The sequence below is a fragment of the Equus przewalskii genome, chromosome 20 (genome assembly GCF_037783145.1).
Source record: "Equus przewalskii isolate Varuska chromosome 20, EquPr2, whole genome shotgun sequence".
Lineage (NCBI taxonomy): Eukaryota > Metazoa > Chordata > Mammalia > Perissodactyla > Equidae > Equus > Equus przewalskii.
This window is the reverse complement of record NC_091850.1, coordinates 29,468,376-29,488,048: the sequence shown is the minus strand read 5'-3', so window position 1 is coordinate 29,488,048 and position 19,673 is coordinate 29,468,376. Positions and strand designations below refer to the sequence as shown.

Here is a 19,673-nt window from a genome sequence, read left to right as displayed (position 1 = left end):
GCACCGCTTGGCAAGCCATGCTGTGGCAGGCGTCCCACATATAAAGTGGAGGAAGACGGGCATGGATGTTAGCTCAGGGCTAATCCTCCTCAAAAAAAAAAAGTTACAATTTTTTTTTAAAAGAATAAAGTGCATTCTATTTCAGTACACAGCACTTTTCAAACCAACTTGTAGTTTCATAATAACTCTTCATAATCCACCCTTGAGTATTTACAGAGGAGAAATAAAGATTTACAATTTAATGACAGATAATGCTTGAAAAAATAATTTTTAAATTTAACTTTAAAACTGCTGTGGTAGTTACAATTGGATGCAGGAGCCAAATATTCTAAAAATGTTAATTAAAAAACAATAAAAAAGCCATTTCAAGAACAGCTGGGAAACTGTCCATTTCTTTAATCATCTTTTCTCCCAACTGATTCCACATGGGGAAATAAACAAGTCATACATTATTTTAATGTAAAATACCAACATAAGCAGAGCTAGAAACCTTAGCCAGAGCTGGGATTTCAAAGGGAAGGCACTAGATTTAATGCCAAACTTGGAAAAATGACTAAATTGGAAATTTCAAGAAAATACACATAGTAAAATGCATATATTTCAGTAACAGCTCAAAATTTTCATTAATATTTTAATGTCAGATCATTTTCAAGCTGGATGCTTTAGGAGCTGCAAAAACTATCATGCCCTTTTTGTGAAATGAAGGATTTTGCCTTCTATATTTCTTAAAGTGTCTGTATCTTCATTTATCTAAATCCTATATACAAACTTCTTTTCCAAAATATTACATTGGCAGATTATGTTGTTTGGAGCTGGGTTCTAAAGACAAACACTACAAATAACCCTTTGAAACAAACAGCAAACGACAACCAGACAGTTGCTACAGATAGGCACAGAAATATTTTGCTTCGGTGTGGGAATAAGAGCCCCCATCCACAGGGGGTCAAGCTCAGGTGTTCTCTTCTGGCAGCTTTGGAGTTTGATGCACCATCACCTACATCCTTCCGCAAAAGCAATTTTCTCAGCAATCTAGCAGATATTGATTTCTGTCCCTCAGGTTCTACAGACTGAAACTAAAGCTTGGAACCTCTTAGTAAATGTAGCACTAGTCATCAATTTAAATATACCACCAGGATGGCAAGAAGCAGGAGTACCTCGGAGGCCATCTCTTAGAAGCATTTTCAGAGATGATGTGTGTTTCCAATGGATACGGCACATAAGATACATTCCCCCAACTATATAATCGTATATGATTCTATAAAGAATCATATAATCTTCTGAATTTGGATAACTCTAAGGTGAAACATATCAAATGTATCAGACCCCAATTCTGTGGGCAACAAATCTCCCTTAAAATTCCCATCGTAGTCATGCCTGCTCTGTTGGGTGTGAGGAAACCCATGGTGTGGGTGATTTAAAATATAAGTAAAGCCAACACAGAAGTGGTACTAAACTTTTATCCAGTCAGGACTCACAGATCTATTTCAGATCAATCTTAAGAGACATTTGCTCTCGTAGGACATCACTGTTGTTGTTTCTACAGTTTAAAATAATCCTAATTTGGTGTCTCCAGGTCTTTTAGCGGAAAATTCCTTATCTTTGTGATATACATATATACATCATTATCTATATTATTTATTATACAAATAAGATTATGTATACATAATATGTATGTGTATTATTTTTTCTATTATTCCAGCTAAACTTTTAGAAATTATTAAAGGAAAATTTTTCTGATACTGGTTAAAGAAGGAAGGGAAGACACCCTCAAGGGACTGAAAGTACTACTGCGATAGGGTTTTGCAGTAGAGGAGAGAGATCAGGCTCAACTCCATTTATAGCCAAGGAGCAGTGTGGTGTCAGTGGATGGAAAATTACTAAAAGGAAACACCAAGGGTAAGGGGATTAAATTGGCTAAACTGACTTGACAGGGTTCTTGCTGCAGGCAGGCCAGGGTGATCAGATGCCAAGGGTAGGGGATGAGGAATTTGATCAGATGAGGGGCCGGGTCGGGGGTGAGGGGGCGATTTTCCCTAAACTGACCCAGCAAGTTCTCCCTAAAACTGGATTAAGGAGGCCTAGGATGGAACTCATGGGTGGGGCCTCCAGAAGAAGTGGGCTCAGAGGAGCCTGACTCAGGTTTGCTGAAGGAGAGTCTTGGTCAAAATTCAATTTAAAATAATTATTACTTGTAAGGAAAAACTGACCAGAAAGTAGTTCATTAAATATTCCCCTCTCAAAACAACACAGAGATATAAACTATACAAACTGTTAGATCTACCACCACCAACAACAAAAATGATTGAATGCTTGCTGTGTGTCAGGCCCTATACCAGGTCTGGGACTAAAAGTTGGATAAGACACATTCTGTCCCTGATACAATGTAGCAATTGAAACTGGCAATTCTTAAATCAATGACAAAAATGATGCCATTATAGAGCAAGAGCCTTGATAGTTTCTTTAAAAGACAATACAAGAAGAAAAAAAAATTCCCCTTCAATCAAGACCCTTCTTTTCTTCTGCTCTTCCGACACCCCCCTGCTCAGTCCCTAGCTTTCCCGGCCTCGCTCGCTCCGCACCCCCAGTTCGCAGGAACTTCTCAGTCCTATCTGCTGGGCCCCTCTGCAGCCCACGCGCCTTCGGAGCCCACTGCGCCTGCGCACAGTCGGTCTTACCCGCCAGCAGGGGGCAGGCCAGGATTTTCTGTTGTCCACGGCCGGGCCCTGGCACCCCTCTTTTCCGGCTTTTCTCCTAGCTCCGGTCTGGTTACGCTTCCTTAGCAAAGGGTTACCCTTGGCAACCGGAGGACGCGGGCCGGCGGGCTAGGTTTCCAGGGCAGTCCTCGCACCTGCTTGGGGTCGGAGGCACAGGCCAAACCATGTCGGAGATCCTGTGCCAGTGGCTCAACCAGGAGGTGAAGGTGTCCCAGACCGTGAGTGAGTGACACGGCCGGGGGCGAGGGGCGAGCCGGGTGCGGAGCCCTGAATGCGGCGCGCTGATGCCAGGTGGCGGGGAAGGCGCGGGCTGCGCAGGTGGGGTGCCTGCGGGGCCTGGCAGCGCCCCGGGTCGGTCCTGTGCCCCGCTCCACCCCAGCCGTCGCAGGGCTTCTCGCATCCCCACTCTGCCGCTCCCTGGTTAACCATCATCACAGTGGGCCCACCCCCGCAGTCTCTGAACTACTGTGTGGTTCTAAGCAACCAGAGGGTTTAGGGAGGGTTCCCTAGCTCCTATGGAGAGAGAAATTTGCTGTACTCTGTAGTCTGGTCCCGACATTACCCCGCTTCACATCCTCAGAAACATGGTGTGCTGGCAAGCCAATGAAATATGAAACCGTTAAGTCAGCTACTACTAGATGTGTGCCCCTGAACAAGTTACAACACCTTCTCTGAGTATTTCCTCCAATGTAAAATAGATCCAATCATACTTTCCATACCTAACAGCCTAGCAGGAGAGAGTGTATGTGAAATGAGTTAGTGAAGAAAATTGTTAACATTTACAAATTTTGGCTATTTTAGCTCAAAATTTACAAACATTAGCTATTTCTGACCACTGTTGACTCTTGCCCACAGCTGACCTTATTCACTGACCTAATTTTATTCCAGCCGTGAAGTTGCCACCCAAAGTTTCTAAATCCCAGAACCACAGAGGCAGTTTGACATGCTGGCAATTTCTATGACAGCTCAGTAATTCCAGCACAGCGCTATACTCCATCTCTACTTCTTTCCGTTGTTTCTTCAAGAGGAGTACGTTTTCCAGCTGGTATGGATTTTGCACAAGGCAAAAGGTTTTCAGCCCAAATCATTTCAGTCTGTTTTCCCAGAAGCACCCGTGCATAATGCCAGCTTGCCACCAGTGGGGTAATAGTGCCAACTCAACCTTAGGTCATCCACAGAACTTGCTAGACTAGTAGCGTTTCTGCAGAGGCAAAGTGTTTATCATCAGCATTAGGATCTTTAACATTGGAGCACCTCCAGTTGCATTTCTTGAGGCATAAACCCTGGATTCTTTCTTTACCAAACCACCATCCACACACTCCCTGGGAACAACAATAAATTCTTTCCCAGGATTCTGTGATCATCCCATTGTATCTCTGACTATTTCTCACCTAAAATATGATGCCGATCTCAGGACAATGTTTAGCAGTTTTCTTTTCTGGTTCCCCTCTCACCATAGGAGCCAAAATGCAATATCGTGCCCTTAAGTCAGACTCTTCAAAGAAAAGCAGTTACAGCTTGCTGAGTTTACTTCAGGTCATTTACTTGATTAGTAAAAACCAAACCCTTTGCCCAAGTCCCCAGGCCTCTACTGCATATTGAAACACTTTCGAGAAGAATAAATAAAATTAATAAGAAACTTAAAAACAATAGTATGCCATTATAATTGTAATCAGTTTTTGGAATTTTGGTTTTGAGAGGAGGAGGAAGAATTACTTCATTCCATGAAGATTAAAAGACTGGAGACTTTTAAAGTAAGAACTTTAACAACATAAGCTATGAATGGAAAATTCCCGAAGTCTGCTTCCCTGAAGTGTAAATCTGGAAGCTGTAGAAGAGACAGCTGCAGTACTCTACCTCCCATTCACTAGCAATACATGCTCATTTCTTGATCCCAACTGCTCAGAAGAGCCTAAAGACAGAGACAGTCTCTGAGGTAACCAAATTCCATATTGTAAAAGGCTTTTCAGACTCTAGGAAACACACTCAACCGTGTTCGGAAACAAACAAGATAGGATCTGCACACCCAAGGGAGCACACTGCCAGTTGTTGATTCCCGTTGTTAGATAAGCCATTCATTCTGTGGTGTACAGTGGAAAGCTTTGAATGATTTATACAAACTATCATGGAAGGACTTTTACATGGGTGAAACTTCTGGGGAAAGTAATTTGGCGATTTCTGGATAAGGGGCGTGTTAAGAGCAAGGACTTAGAAGTTGGACTGCCTGGGTTGAAATCACTTATCTACCACTCACTAGCTAGTGACCTCGGGCAAGTTATTACCTAAATTTCCTCGTACTCAAGGTAATAGTAATAATAATACTTCATTGAGTTGTGTCAAGGTTAAATGAGATAATCATTGTAAGCATTTAGACTAGTACTTGTGACATAGTAAATGGTAAATTTCACTTTTCAGAAACTGTCATACAAAAAGGAAATCAGTACCTAAGGATGTGTGAATAAGGATGGTTTATTGCTACATGTATTGTAGGGTCAAAAAGAAAAAGGGGGACTAAAGTTTCTTTTTGTAGGGACAAAAAGAAAAAGAAGGAAATCTGAATTTCCTTCAACTGTGGAATACTTGGATGAATCTGTATCCATGCTATGGATTGTTATGCAATTAGAAGGAAGGAGCTAGGTGCTATAACTTTTGTCCTAAAGGGTATTCATGTATTTTTGTCAAGTGAAAAAATTATAGCTTTTTGTGGCTAGTATAATTCCGTTTTTGTACCAATTAGGAACTACACACAGACACAGAGATGCACACAAACATATACATATATGAATAGGTATGTTTGTTTATAGGAGCATAAAGAAATGTGTGGAGACACATATACTGGACTGTGGCCGTGTACAGAAATCTTCATATTGCGGTTTGTGTAAGCACAGAGAAAAGTATGAAAGGATTTAAACCAGTGTATTGGTGTTGGTTACCCTGGGGAAGGAGAAGATTGCTAACTTTTCTTTATACATCCATGTTATTTGATTTGTTGCTTATATTGCCTTCGTGATTTGAAAGGAAAATTCAATATGGCATAACAAATAAAAAAATAAAAAAAGGAGATCTAACTTCACCTGACAAAATAGGGGAAAAAGAGATTTAACAATCTAGTTGAAATATAGTAAACGTCTTATAAAATATTGCGAGGGGTTACATAAGAGTTATTTTCTCAAATGAAATTTATAGATTGAAGAGTAATAATAATAAAATTTATCCCTTATTGAACACTTAGGTACTTATACCAGACCCTGTGCTAAGCCCTTTACATCGGTTTTCTTATTCAATCCTAAAAAGAGAACCCTAAGTGGTACTGTCCCAGATGAACAGATGTGTTGAAGAGGCTGAGAGGGCTTGCTAATGTCTTCAGGGTCACTCAGCTAGTAGGTCCTAGAGGTAGAATTTGAAGCCAGATCTTTGACTTGTGCTCGTAGGCACTATATTGTATATCAGAGTTTATACTTAGGGACTGTATTTTTAAAAACTCAACTCTCCAAAATGTTTTCATTTTATATACTCCTTTTATAAGGATTATTGTTCAATTTGAAGTCACAAGAAGTACAGAAACTCCACCACCCAGGCATGTTGTGATGTCACAGGGCATAACTCAATTGCTAGATGGTTCAGTGGCAAAAGAGGATTTATTAGCGTTTGTTTAGAAGTGGTTCAGTCCCTATGTTCCTTGCTGGGACAAAGAAAACAGGATGAGAATGCCAAGTGAGTGCATTTGCTGCCTTGATGAGGCTGGAAAATGATTCATTCTTTGGAGAGGCAGCTAAAGCCAATTGATTTCTGGATTATTCTGAAAGGCAGATGTCAATTTGGATCAAGCATATTATATTGAATTTTGTGTTGCCTGGACTGCCCTGAAATCAGCAGTAAAGAAAATGAACTCCAATGATCCTCCACTGAGAGTAGTCTCCCTCCAGTTAATGAGGTTCCTGGGAGTCACCAGAGACTTGATTAGTCTCAACATAAGAAGATGCAAATCTGTGTTACCGAAGCTAAAGATCTTCAGTGAGTTAAATTTAACTAGTCCTAAACTAGGCTGTAGAATAATGCTCAGATGTGTATGTTAATGAAATGTCTTCTAATACAAAAAGTTGCTCAACACAAACTTACATCTGAAATTCAAGCAATTATTTTTATAATGAAAAATAAGCAATGTAGAGTGATTTTACTGAAATATTTGCTGTAAAATTCTTTAAGAATTCTCAGTTATTTTCAAGAATAAAATTGCCTCTGTTTTACAAAACTTATGAATTCCCCATAAGGAGAAACTGACATCAGAATATCATAACAAAACATTCTCCATAAATGACTAGAAGCTTTCAGATTCTGTGAATTTATTGTACAGATCAGATCATTTGCGAAGATGGATGTACAAGACCGTCCATGTTCTTCTGGATTCTGAGTATGGCTATACTGAAAATTGTAAATACCTTTTTATGTATATTTTAATTGTTTCAATAGTCTTAAAATTGTTATCAATAGTAACAGAGATATAATAAAGAAAAAACTGGGTTTGAGAAAGTTAAATATCTCTAGGTGTCAATTTTGTAGTATCCAAAGAAGAAATAGTAGTCCCCAGGCCCCAATTTTATGCCCTGAGAAGTAATAATGATGATTGCTCTGCATTTGGGAGGGTATCAAAATGAGACTGCAAATGGAAGGCATTTACCCACAGCACCTAACGTCTATACTAGATCTGCGTACTCAACATTATTTCAACTGCGTTTCTGTCTCTCACTTTAGAATAATGCTTAGTAGTGCCTGTCACATAATTGGCACTTAGTAAGTAATAGTTTATTACATGAGAGTATATGGGTGAGAGAAAAGTAAAATATTGTTTTAGGCTGAGCCTAATGGATTTGGTCATCTTTAGAAGGTTACTCTGGTATTTTGATCCTCAAATGGTGGTGTCAGAATCTCTGTTTTATTACTTTAAGCTAATTCTTAGGAATAAGTTTATGCTAACTGAAATTTCATTTGGCTGATTTTATAAGCCAGAGTACCAGTTTATCATGAGGAAAAGGATAGCAGAATAGCCTATACCGGGAAGTGAACATGATGTACCATCTTGATGGGCTGGTGTACTCAGGAGAAGACAAAATTTATAGTTCAGATTGCTCACTGACAATCCAAAATTACATATTACCAACAGACCGCTCAAATCAAGCTAATATTTGGTGTGTTTTACTTATCTGCTCTAGAGATATTTTATCTAAATAGTGGTGACGGGTTAGATTAGGTTAGAGTCAGCTTCCCTCCTCCTGCTCCCCCAGTGTATGGGTAAATCATACTGTTGAGTGTTATTTTCCAGTATTAACCACTGCTCCAAAAGCTTCTGAAATTACAAGATTTGTGTGTTCTTCTTTCACTACAGCAAATCTCTACTCTGAATGAAGTCAATTAGGACATCCCAAGGTTAGAGTTTATATGATGTGTAAAAAATTCAAATAGACAAATTGTGAGTTCTAAGAGATATCTATGCTCCTTGTTAATTTTTTTATAAGTAGGTTTTCACAGGTGGCAAATTTTGTCCTTTTATAGTAAAGCTTAGTGTTTTGTTTTAGAGAGTGCTATTTTCCACTATTTGTCCCAAATTTTAGGAGCATTCTTTATTTGGGTCCCCTTGTGCACTAACTATACTTTGTTGATTAGGTCTTATGTCCAGACCTTTTCAAAAGTATCAAATTTTATTTTAAGAAAAGAATAGAGATCTCAAAATATCCTATTGAATATTTATTTATATGCAGTATTTTGTAATATATTCTGTGACCTTTAATTGGCTGTGACCTTCCATATCATAGAGTCATATAACTTTAGATATGAAAAAGAATCTTAGATATAATTTAATTCTTCTTTGGCATGTGAAGTAACTAAATCAGATATGTTTAGAGATTTGTTTAGGGTCATGCAACTAGGCAGTGGCCAGTTAGCGGTACATGCCAGATATGTTGACTTTTACTTCATTCCTCTTTTAACCTGGTGTCATTACACCACACATTTTCTCATACTTCAGCCCCCAGGGTCATTAGGAAATATATTGCTTCTCATGTAATGAGATTTTGATATTTTCTGGCTAGTTCAGCAGCATTTTCCTTAATTAAAACTTGGCTTCCCTTGGCTAGAAATTGAGACAGCAAATCTAATAGCAGAAGGCTGTTGTGTACATCAGTGTCAAAATTTTAAGATATGAAGTCCCAAGAAAAGAATGCCACCCAATATTTTAATCATTAAAGGAATTTATAATAATAATATAGGTATTTTGTTTCAGACAGTAAATATTGAGAATTATGATTAAGTCTTCAAAGGAGAAGATTGTGAAGGCTGATCATCCTATTCTTATACTGGAGGAAAAGAAATTATCAGTGTCCTCCAGTCAAAGACCGCAGGAACACCTGTAGTTAGACAAAGTTGGGTTTATTGACTTGTTGCAACACAGGGGGAACTGTGGGGCATTTCAGTAAGAGGGTGTTAGAAAGGACTTATAGCATTTGGGCTTACGTTAAGTATTTTTTGAGGAGCGTTCAAGGAAGTGATGCTTTGCTCTGAATTGGATCCTGTCAAGAAGTATAGGCAACTCTATGGTTGGGTATCTTAGTAAATCTTATCTAGAAAGCAGGGGAGAATAAAAGAAGACAAAGCCATGATTGGTAAAAAAGCAGCAACTACTCATATTCGCCAGAATGGGGGGATGTTTGGTCATTTTTGTGTTTTGGACAATATTGTTTTTGTCTGAGTACAGACATGATTACAGAGGGATGTTGTTTTTGTCTTGATCCATCAGGGTCACAGAGTGACCTTGTCTGATCTTGGTGTGCTGTGAAATTGATTGTGTTCAGCCCGAGAATGTCAAGGCCTAGCTGTGAGTTCTGGGCCAGCCCCGAGGAACCCAACGCCTGATGGGGCCAAGCCGGTTCCCAGCCATCAGCAGCTGCTTTTCCTTTTTCTTAAATGAGAATAAGGTTGTTTGGATTTTTGATTGTGGTTCCTAAAGCAGGCTAGATCTTTGATCTTTCAGTAAAGGAGGAGCAAAGGCCGCTGAGCATAGAATGTATAAGCCTACAGACCCTTATCTATAATTCTAAAATCCAAATATCTCTGTATTTATTTGGTGGCAAAACTTGACCAGAAATGCTGTGATGCTATGTTTAGTGTTGATTTCTCCCACTGAAATGTTTTGCTGTAGAAATCCACTGTCTTTTATTACACGTGCTTCTGGTGGGAGTGTCATAGCTTATCTGGGCCTAAGGGTGGGTTTGCATCTGAATTTAGGGACAATGTCAAATATCTGCCGAGTGTTGAATTACCTTTTAAATAAGGATGTTTGTACTATAGTTGTTGAGGATCTATTATTGAGCTTATGAATTGTGTAATTAATATGACCTGTTGTCTTAAATTACCAGGCAGTAATAATAACAATAAAAATTGTCATTGAGCCCTTACTACATGTCAGGAATTTTGCCAACCACTTTACATGCAATATCTCATTTAATTCTCAAGTCAACTCTTATGAGGTGGAACCCATCACTCTCCCTCTTTTAAAGATGAGAAACTTAGACTATATAATTGCCCAAAATCCAGTGGCTTATAAATGGTCAAGGAGTCGAACCCAGGGAATCTTTCTCCAGAGCCTTTGTTCTCCTCATTACCATTTTAGAACATAGAAGGCTTATCTCCTTTATGTGCTTTCTCCAGCTAGCTCAGGCCCATTTGGTGGAGAAGCACATGGACCATTTCATCTGCTGTCCCAGCCCAATATAGACCTTTCACAAAGTCCCACATCAAAGATTTCAGCAAAAGAAACCTTAATGATAGGGATCAGACCTGTGGCTTGGAGGTCTGGTTGGAGTTGGTTGGCGTGGAGATTGGAGGCATGGTTGAGTTGTTATTGAACAGATCATCACTGGGCTGCCATGGTTCATTTATTTCTCATATTCTTCCTGTTCCTTGTCCTGGAGTTAGCTTGTTCTCTGCTTTCCCATAGGAAATTCTGATTGTTAGCGCAAATTTACCTTTAGAGGTGGCCATCACGAAATTAGTCATGGTTATTCAGGAACATTTAGTGAGAAGAAAAATATGATAAACCAAAGAGGGGGGGAAGCATCCTTTTTTTTTTTCTTTTTTTCTTACTGTTTCTCTTCTCCCACCCATCTCGCTTTCTCTTTCTCATTCTCTCTCTCTCTGGCTTCTTATCTCTTTTCATACTTTTAAATCTGTATTTTCCTAGCTTGTATACTTTTTCTTCATCTTTTTCTCTCCTAATTTCTTGCATGTATTCTTTTTTCTTCTCTTTTATTTTTTCTACACTTTTTCCCTTTGTTACTTTTGTCATTTGCAGTAGTTCTTCACTCATGATTCCCTTTTCTGTTCATGCAGCACACAGTAAGTCTGAAGTGTCCTATACATACAAAACTGCAGACAGGTATTTTGTACTTGATTATTTGTAGTGAACTACTTGACAATGAAATAATAAGTGTTTACTGTTCTTCTTTGACCTTTATATCCATAAACCTCTCTATTTTATCCATATCAGAATTGCCTTATTAATATGTCTTGCCATTTCAAAGGAAGTGGATTATGATTTTATTTTTCTAGTGACCTTTTGTAGCAAACAGTTTGCTACAGACCGTTTGCTTGCTACATTGAACGTGATGGGATAGGGTACAGTTATTCCCCAGTTATTCACAGGCTAGGCTTCAGGCATTCGATCAACATGAACAACAGGCATAGCGCGAAATCCCAAGGGAGTAAGAGGGGGAATGAGACTACCTGGAGGCAACACAGAAACAGTTTCTGAACAAAAAGCAGTAGTCTTTAGACTGCTTAATAGAAATCCATAGTCTGGCAATGGCTATATGTCCAATGGCTCTTCAGGAAACTAAGATGAAGATAGGGGTGGGCTGAGGAAGAGAGAAGGGAAAAAAGCAGAAAGAAGGGAGCAACAAACAGCCAGAGCAGCCCAGATGGCACAGTGAGGACAGTGGTGGCAGCCAAGCCCAGGGAACAACATTAGTGGCCAGCAGTCGTGGGTCTTTGAGGAAAGGAGAAAGCGGCAGTGACTCAGGAGGAGGAGATGGCACACTTCTGCCCTTTGGAGGCTGAAGGAGCCATTTGGGTTTGAGTTGCTTCCAAGACAACTACTCCATGATGCCAGAAGACAGAGTCAATAGATTCTAATGCTAGACAGTTCAGGAGCTCATCCTGAGTAAAAGGAATCAATGGGAATAATCGATGCCTTTTTAAACTACTTCATTATTATATTGATTCAACCTAAGAATTGGGGTATTATTAAGAATATAAAATATTTTGTGAACAAATATTGAGAGCTTTGGGCAAAATTGTGGGCTTGCGTCAGATATGCAAGATTCTTATTCTTATAGTAATGTGTAGTCTTCTGAGTAAGGTCTTAAGGTCTGGGCTTTATGGAGCTACTTGCCTCACCTCCCTGCCACCACACACCAAGTATCAGTTCTAAAAATCCAGCATTTCTGCATATTCAATTAGCCACCTTATTCTTAGTCAAATAGATAAAAGCGGACAATCTGGTATGAATGAGTTTGGGGTACTGAAATGATATTTTGACTGCTGTTGCCTAAACGACCCTAATAGAAACATGTCACAGATTTCTGGAGGATTTTGAAATCATTTGAGATGTGATAGCTTTGTCCTATGATAATATAATTTGTTTTATGTGTCAATTTTGTATGTCATCCTTGAGTACCACGTAACCTTATACTTTTCACTTCACAAGAAAAATGCAAGTAACCCAAAACTAAGACATTTTTAAAGAAAGTAAATTCTATTTAACGCTTAAATTTTTTTTCTGCACTTATCCTTATGTGCTTATGTGGCAGGCATGGTACCAAGTGATGCTCATACATTACCTCTAATCTTGAAAATGGCTCTCCAAGATAGATATAGATAACAGTTATCTCTGTTCTAGAGATTAAAAACTCAGGAAGTACACAGCTGGTAAGGGGCAGGGTCAAGATTTCAACATAGATGTCTCTGGCTCCTAAGCCTGTTTTCCTCTGGGCTATCTCCGTCATTGCACAGAATAACAGCTAGACCAGAGTAACCCCCCCTGACCACCAAGGACGAGCTTGACTATGTACAGTAGGCTTTATTTAAGAAAGTGCAGATGATTTTTGTAAAATTTCCATCGTAAAAAGGTTAAAATTAAGTCTTAATGTTTAAAGAAGTTAGATTGCACATCACTTGGCCAGAATATGCTATCATCATTCATAGGTTGTATTGATAACTAAGGTATTAGAGCGTAATTTTATAAAATATATTGAAAGTTTGTTTTTAGATCTAAGGTTATAAATTTTATTGGTTGTGTTTTGTTGAATTTGATCAGAAGCTGTCTTTTCTTTCAAAATTTTGTACGTCATCAAGTATTGATTTATATTTATTCAGGGATCTTCGTGAGACATCTAATGTTGAACTTCAGTCTTTTTATTTAGTTAAAAGATTTTCCAGAAGTATTTTCATGGCATATTGAGTTCAAGTTAAATTATGGAATTTTACTCTATGTGTCCATATTGAAAATATGTAAGCTCTATATGCAACATTATATACTTTTGATTTTTCAATCTTAATATACTTTTTAATCTATGTGTTTTAAAATTCAGGTCCCAAGTCATTTGCAAAAGCATTTTCCAGTGGCTACCTAATTGGAGAAGTTCTGCACAAGTTTGAACTTCAGGATGATTTTTCAAAATTTACAGAAAGCAGGTCAGTGAGATTATCCCTTACGTTAACAAAGGTCAAGTCCTTTGACATTTGGATGATTTTAGCCTCCCAAGTTAACTTTAAAGACTCATGAATCACAAGATCTCTTCCAAACGGAAACCAATCAAGCACATCATTGGTATGGAAATTGTTGCTTCCTCACATTGTCCAAGGACAATGTACTCCAACGCACTCCATGTTTGAACTCCCAAGGAGTACAAAAGAGAGAAAGGTACAGTTGCAGCAAGCCCTCAATTTTAGACGGGCCACATTGAGTATCTTCTACATTCCTGCAGTCTGAGGCCGGATTATTTCCTATTTTGTTAATTGGTTCTGCTTTCTTTTAAGTGAAGTGAAACAGCATACAGTGTCCTGGTCAATTAATATTTTTCTTTGTGTTTTAAAAGTATAAAATAAAACTTAACTAATAGTAAAAAAAAAATCCATAATATTTGTTTTTAGTAGCTTTACTGGGATGTAATTCACATACCATAATTCACCATTTTAAAGCTTACAGTTCAGTGGTCTTAAGTATATTTACGTATTTAGTATATTCACAACCATCACCCTTATCTAAACACCCAGCCTAGTACCCACTAATATATTTTCTATCTCTATGGATTGGGCTGTTCGACACGTTTCGTATCAATGGAGTTTTACAGTATGTGGCATTTCGTGACTGGCTTCTTCCACTTAAGATAATGTTTTCAAGGTTCATTTATATTGTAGCATGCATAAGTACTTCTTCATTCCTATTTATTTGCTGAGTAATTTCAACTGGATATGCTATATTTTTTAATAAATTCATAAATTGCTGGGTGTTAGTTGTTTCCACTTTTGCGTGTGTGTGTTTTTACATGGAAATGTTTTAATTCTTCGTGGGTATATACCTAGGAGTGGAATTGCTGGATTGTATGTCTATGTTTACATTTTGAGGAACATCCAAACAGTTTTTCAAAGTGCCTGCACCATTTACACTCACACTAGTAATGTGTGAAGGTTTCAATTTCTCCACATCCTCGTCAACACTTGTTATTGCCTGTCTTTTTGATTATAGCCATCCTAGTGAGTATGCAGTAGTATCTCATGTGATTTGGATTTACATTTCCCTAATAACTAATGATGTCATGCATCTTTTTCTGTGCTTATTAGTCATTTGTATAGCTTCATTGATGAAATATTATTCAAATCCTTTGCCTATTTTCTTTAAATTTTTTTTAAAGCTGTTTTTGCTTCACAGCAAAATTGCAAAATTGAAAGGAAGGTACAGAGATTTCCCATTAACTTCCTATCCCCACACATTCAGAGCCTCATTCATTATCAGTATCTGCCACCAGAGTGGTACATTCGTTACAACTGATGAACCTATATTGACACATCATCCTTCCTCAAAGTAAATAGTTTACATTAGAATTCACTCTTGGTGTTGTCCATTCTATGAATTTGGGCAAATGTGTAAATGACATGCATCCACCATTATGGTATCATACACAGTGTTTTCACTGCTCCCAAACTGGCTGTGCTCCACCTTTTCATCCCTCCCTCACCCCAACCTTTGGCAACCATTGATCTTTGCACTGTCTCCATAATTTTGCCTTTTCTGGAATGTCATATAGTTGTAATCATACGGTATGTAGCCTTTTGGGATTGGTTTCTTTCACTTAGTAATATATATTTAAGGTTCCTCTATGTTTTTCATGGCTTGATAGCTCATTTCTTCATAGTTATGAATAATATTCCATTGTCTGGATGTGCCACAGTTTATTTATCCATTTACCTGTGAAGGACATGTTGGTTGCTTCCACGTTTTGACAATTATGAAAAAGCTGCTATAAACATCCATGTGCAGGTTTTTGTGAGGACATGTTTTCAACTCCTTTGGGTAAATACCAAGGAGCACTACTGCTGGATTACAAGATTCTTTGCCTATTTTTAAATTGGATTATTTGTCTTTTTATTGTTATGTTATATATTCTGGTGAAAAGTCCTGTATCAGATAAATAATTTGCAAATATTTTTTCTCATTATATGGGTTGTCTTTTTACTTTCTTAATGATATCCTTTAGGCACAAGTTTTCTATTTTTATGAATTCCGATTTATCTACTTTTCTTATTTATTTATATTTTTTAAATTATTGAGGTCACATTGGTTTATAACAGTGTGTAAATTTCAGGTGTACATCATTATATATTTCAGTCTCTGTATAGACTTCATCATGTTCACCACCAAAAGTCTAGTTTCCATCCATCACCATACATGTGTGCCCCTTTACCCCTTTTGCCCTTCCCCCACCCCCTTCCCCTCTGATAACCACCATTCTGTTCTCCTTATCTATGTGTCTGTTTGTTTATCTTCCACATATGAGTGAAATCATATGGTATTTATCTTTCTCCATTTGACTAATTTCCCTTAGCGTAATACCCTTAAGATCTATCCATGTTTTCACAAATGGCATGATTTCATCTTTTTATGGCTGAGTAGTACTCCATTGTGTGTGTGTGTGTGTGTGTGTGTGTGTGTGTGTGTGTATGTCTCTTCTTTATCCATTCGTGTGTTGGTTGGCACTTGGGTTGCCTCTGAGTCTTGGCTATTGTGAATAATGCTGCAGTGAACATAGGGGTGCATATATCTTTTTGAATTAGTGTTTTCATGTTCTTTGGATAAATATCCAGATGTAGAGTAGCTGGATCATACGATATTTCTATTTTTAATTTTTTGAGAAATCTCCATACAATTTTCCATAGTGGCTGTACCAGTTTGCATTCCCACCAGCAGTATATAAGGATTTCCTTTTCTCCACATCCTCTCCAACACTTGTTATTTCTTGTCTTAATAATAGCCATTCTGACAGGTGTGAGCTGATATCTCATTGTAGTTTTTATTTACATTTCCCTAATAATTAGTGACGTTGGACATCTTTTCATGTGCCTGTTGGACATCTGTATGTCTTCTTTGGAAAAATGTCTATTTGTATCCTCTGCCCATTTTTTGATTGAGTTGTTCACCTTTTTGTTGTTAAGTTGTACGAATTCTTCATATATTCTGGAAATTAACCTCTTACTGGATATATGATTTGCAAATATTTTCTCCCTGTTGATGGGTTGTCTTTTCATTTTGTTAGTGGTTTCCTTTGCTATGCAGAAACCTTTGAGTTTGATGTAGTCCCATTTTTTAATTTTTTGTTTTGTTTCCCTTGCCTGAAGAGACATGGTATTCAAAAAGATACTGCCAAGACCAATATCAAAGAGTGCTCTGTATATGTTCTCTTCTAGGAGTTTTATGGTTTCAAGTCTTATATTCAAGTCTTTAATCCATTTTGAGTTAACTTAGGCAAGAAAAGGAATAAAAGGGATTCACATTGGAAAGGAATAAATAAAACTGTAACTATTTGCAGATGACATGATTCTATACATGGAAAACACTAAAGAATCCACCAAAAACTACTAGGAATAATTAATGAATACAGTAAAGTTTCAGGGTACAAAATCAACATACAAAAATCAGTTGCATTTCTATACACTAACAATGAACTAGCAGAAGGAGAAATCAAGAATACAGTCCGGGGCTGGCCCAGTGGCACAGTGGTTAAGTTCGCATGTTCTGCTTCTCAGAGGCCTGGGTTTGCCGGTTCAGATCCCCAGTGTGGACATGGCACTGCTTGGCAAAAACCATGCTGTGGTAGGTGTCCCACATATAAAGTAGAGGAAGATGGGCACGGATGTTAGCTAGGGCCAGTCTTCCTCAGCAAAAAGAGGAGGATTGGCAGCAGTAGTTAGCTCAGGGCTAATCTTCCTTAAAAAAAAAGAATACAGTCCTATTTAAATCACAACAAAAAGAATAAAATATCTAGGAATAAATTTAACCAAGGAAGTGAAAGACCTATACACTGAAAACTATAAAACATTATTGAAAGAATTGTAGAAGAGATAAAGAAATGGAAAGACATTCTGTGCTCATGGATAGGAAGAATAAATATAGTTAAACTGTCCATATTATCTAAAGCAATCTACAGATTCATTGCAATCCTAATGACATTTTTCATGGAAATAGAATAAAGCATCCTGAATTTTATATGGAACTAGAAAAGACCTTGAATAATAATCAAAGCAATCCTGAGAAAAAAGAGCAAAGATGGAGGCGTCACCCTCCCTGAATTCAAAATATGCTAAAAAGCTATAGTAATCAGAACAACATGATACTGGCAGAAAAACAGACACACATATCAGTGGAACAGAATTGAGAGCCCAGAGGTAAACTCACACATCTATGGACAGCTAATTTTCGACAGAGGAGCCAAGAACATACAATGGAGAAAGGAAAGTCTCTTCAATAAATGGTGTTGGGAAGACTGGACAGCCACATGCAAAAGAATGAAAATAAAGCATTATCTTACGTCATACACAAAAATAAACTCAAAATGTGTTAAAGACTTGAATGTATTTTTTCTTTTGTCCCTTGTGCTTTTAGTGTTACAGGCGTGCCTCAGAGAGATGGTGGGTTTGGTTCCAGAACACCACAATAAAGCAAATATCACAATAAAGCAAGTCACACAAATTTTTTGATTTCCCAGTGTATATAAAAGTTATGTTTACACCGTACCATAGTCTATTAAGTGTGTAATAACATTATGTCTAGAAAAACAATGTGCATATTTTAACTAAAAAAATACTTTATTGCTACAAAATGCTAATCATCATCTGAGCCTTCAGCGAGACATAATCTTTTGCTGGTGGAGAGTCTTGTAAAAAACACAGTATCTGCACAGCCCAATAAAGCAAAGTGCCATAGAAAGAGGTATGCCTGTATATGCGGGGAAAACACTGCCCACTTCAAGGTCACAAAGATTTACTCCTGTATATATGTTCCCTCAAAGTTTTATAACTTTAGCTCTTACATTTAGGTCTATGATCCACTTTGTGTTGAATTTTTCTATGTGTGAGGTAAGAGTCCAACTTTAATATTTTCACGTGGCTATCCAGTTTTATTAGCACCATTTGTTGAAAAGGCTCCTCTTTCCCCGTTGAATGATCTTGGCACCTTCATCAAAGATCAAATGACCATAAATTGTTAGGGTTAATTTCTAGATTCTCAATTCTATTCTGTTGATTTGTATGTCTATTATTATGCCAGTACCACACTGTATTTATTAGTGTAGTTTAGAAATAAATTTTAAGATTGGGAAACGTAAGTACTTTAACTTTGTTCTTTTTCAAGTTTGTTTTGGCTATCCTGGGTCCTTGTGCATAGCCGTTGAATTTTATGATCATTTTATCATTTTTGCAAAAAATGGAGCTGGGATTTTTATAGGGATTACATTGAATTTGCAGAAGAATTTGGGGAATATTGCCATCTTAATGATATCACATCTTCTCATCCATGAACAAAGGATGCCTTTACTTTCTTGGATCTTCTTTAATGTTCTTCAATAATGTTTTATAGTATTCTCTATGTAAGTCTTGCTCTTCTTTTGTTAAATTTATTCCTAAGTATTTTATCATTTTGATACTATTGTAAATGATTTTCTTAATTTCAGTTTTAGTTTATTCATTTCTAATGTATAAAATACAATTAAATTTGTATATTACTTTTATATTCTGCCATCTTGCTGGACTTGTTTTTTAGGTTTAATAGTTTTTCTTGAGAATTCTTTAGGATTTTCTACATGTAGATCTTGTCATCTGCAACTATAGTTTTATTTCTGTACAGAAAATAGATAAAGAGGAAATAATCAAAATTTTAAACTTTTGTGCTTCAAAGGATACCATTAAGAAAGTAAAAAGGCAACTCACATAATGGGAAAAATATTTGCAAATCATTTATCTGTTAAGGAACTTTTCTCCAGATTTTATAAGTAACACAACCCATCAATAAAAAGACAAATCACTCAATTTAAAAATGAAGGATTTGAATTTACTTTCCAATCTGAGCCTTTTATTTCGTTGCTTTCCCAGTTGCCCACACTAGAACTTCCAGAACAATGTTGAAGAGAAATGGCAAGAGCAAACATTCTTGGCTTGTTCTAGATCTTAAGGGAAAAAACATTTAGTCTTTCACCATTAAATAGGATGTAGCTTTGAGTTTTTTGTAGAGGTTCTTTATCATGTGAGAAGTTTCTTCTATTTGTAGTCTGAGTGTTCTTATCGTGAAAGGGTGTTGGATTTTGTCTAATGATTTTTCTGCATCAATCAATATGATCATATAGTTTCTATATTTTATTC

General features: G+C 37.3%; 1 protein-coding gene across 20 annotated transcripts in view; it reads left to right on the top strand.

Annotated features, from left to right (window-relative positions):
• The first annotated feature begins 2,648 nt into the window (after positions 1-2,648).
• SPEF2 (sperm flagellar 2) overlaps positions 2,649-19,673 on the top strand; it is a 176,301-nt gene continuing 159,276 nt past the window's right edge. For 8 of the 20 annotated variants that reach the window (XR_011530408.1, XR_011530407.1, XM_008512073.2 and 5 more), the window contains exons 1-2: positions 2,649-2,936; positions 13,355-13,457. Coding sequence is in view for 11 of the 20 variants with exons in the window: in XM_008512073.2 (XP_008510295.1) it covers positions 2,879-2,936; positions 13,355-13,457 (161 nt within the window). In the remaining 9 variants the exon portion in view is untranslated. Of the gene's footprint in view, positions 2,937-3,602; positions 4,651-8,097; positions 8,139-13,354; positions 13,458-19,673 lie in introns of those variants that run through there. The other 12 variants (XM_070587013.1, XM_070587021.1, XM_070587008.1 and 9 more) reach the window with 9 other exon arrangements.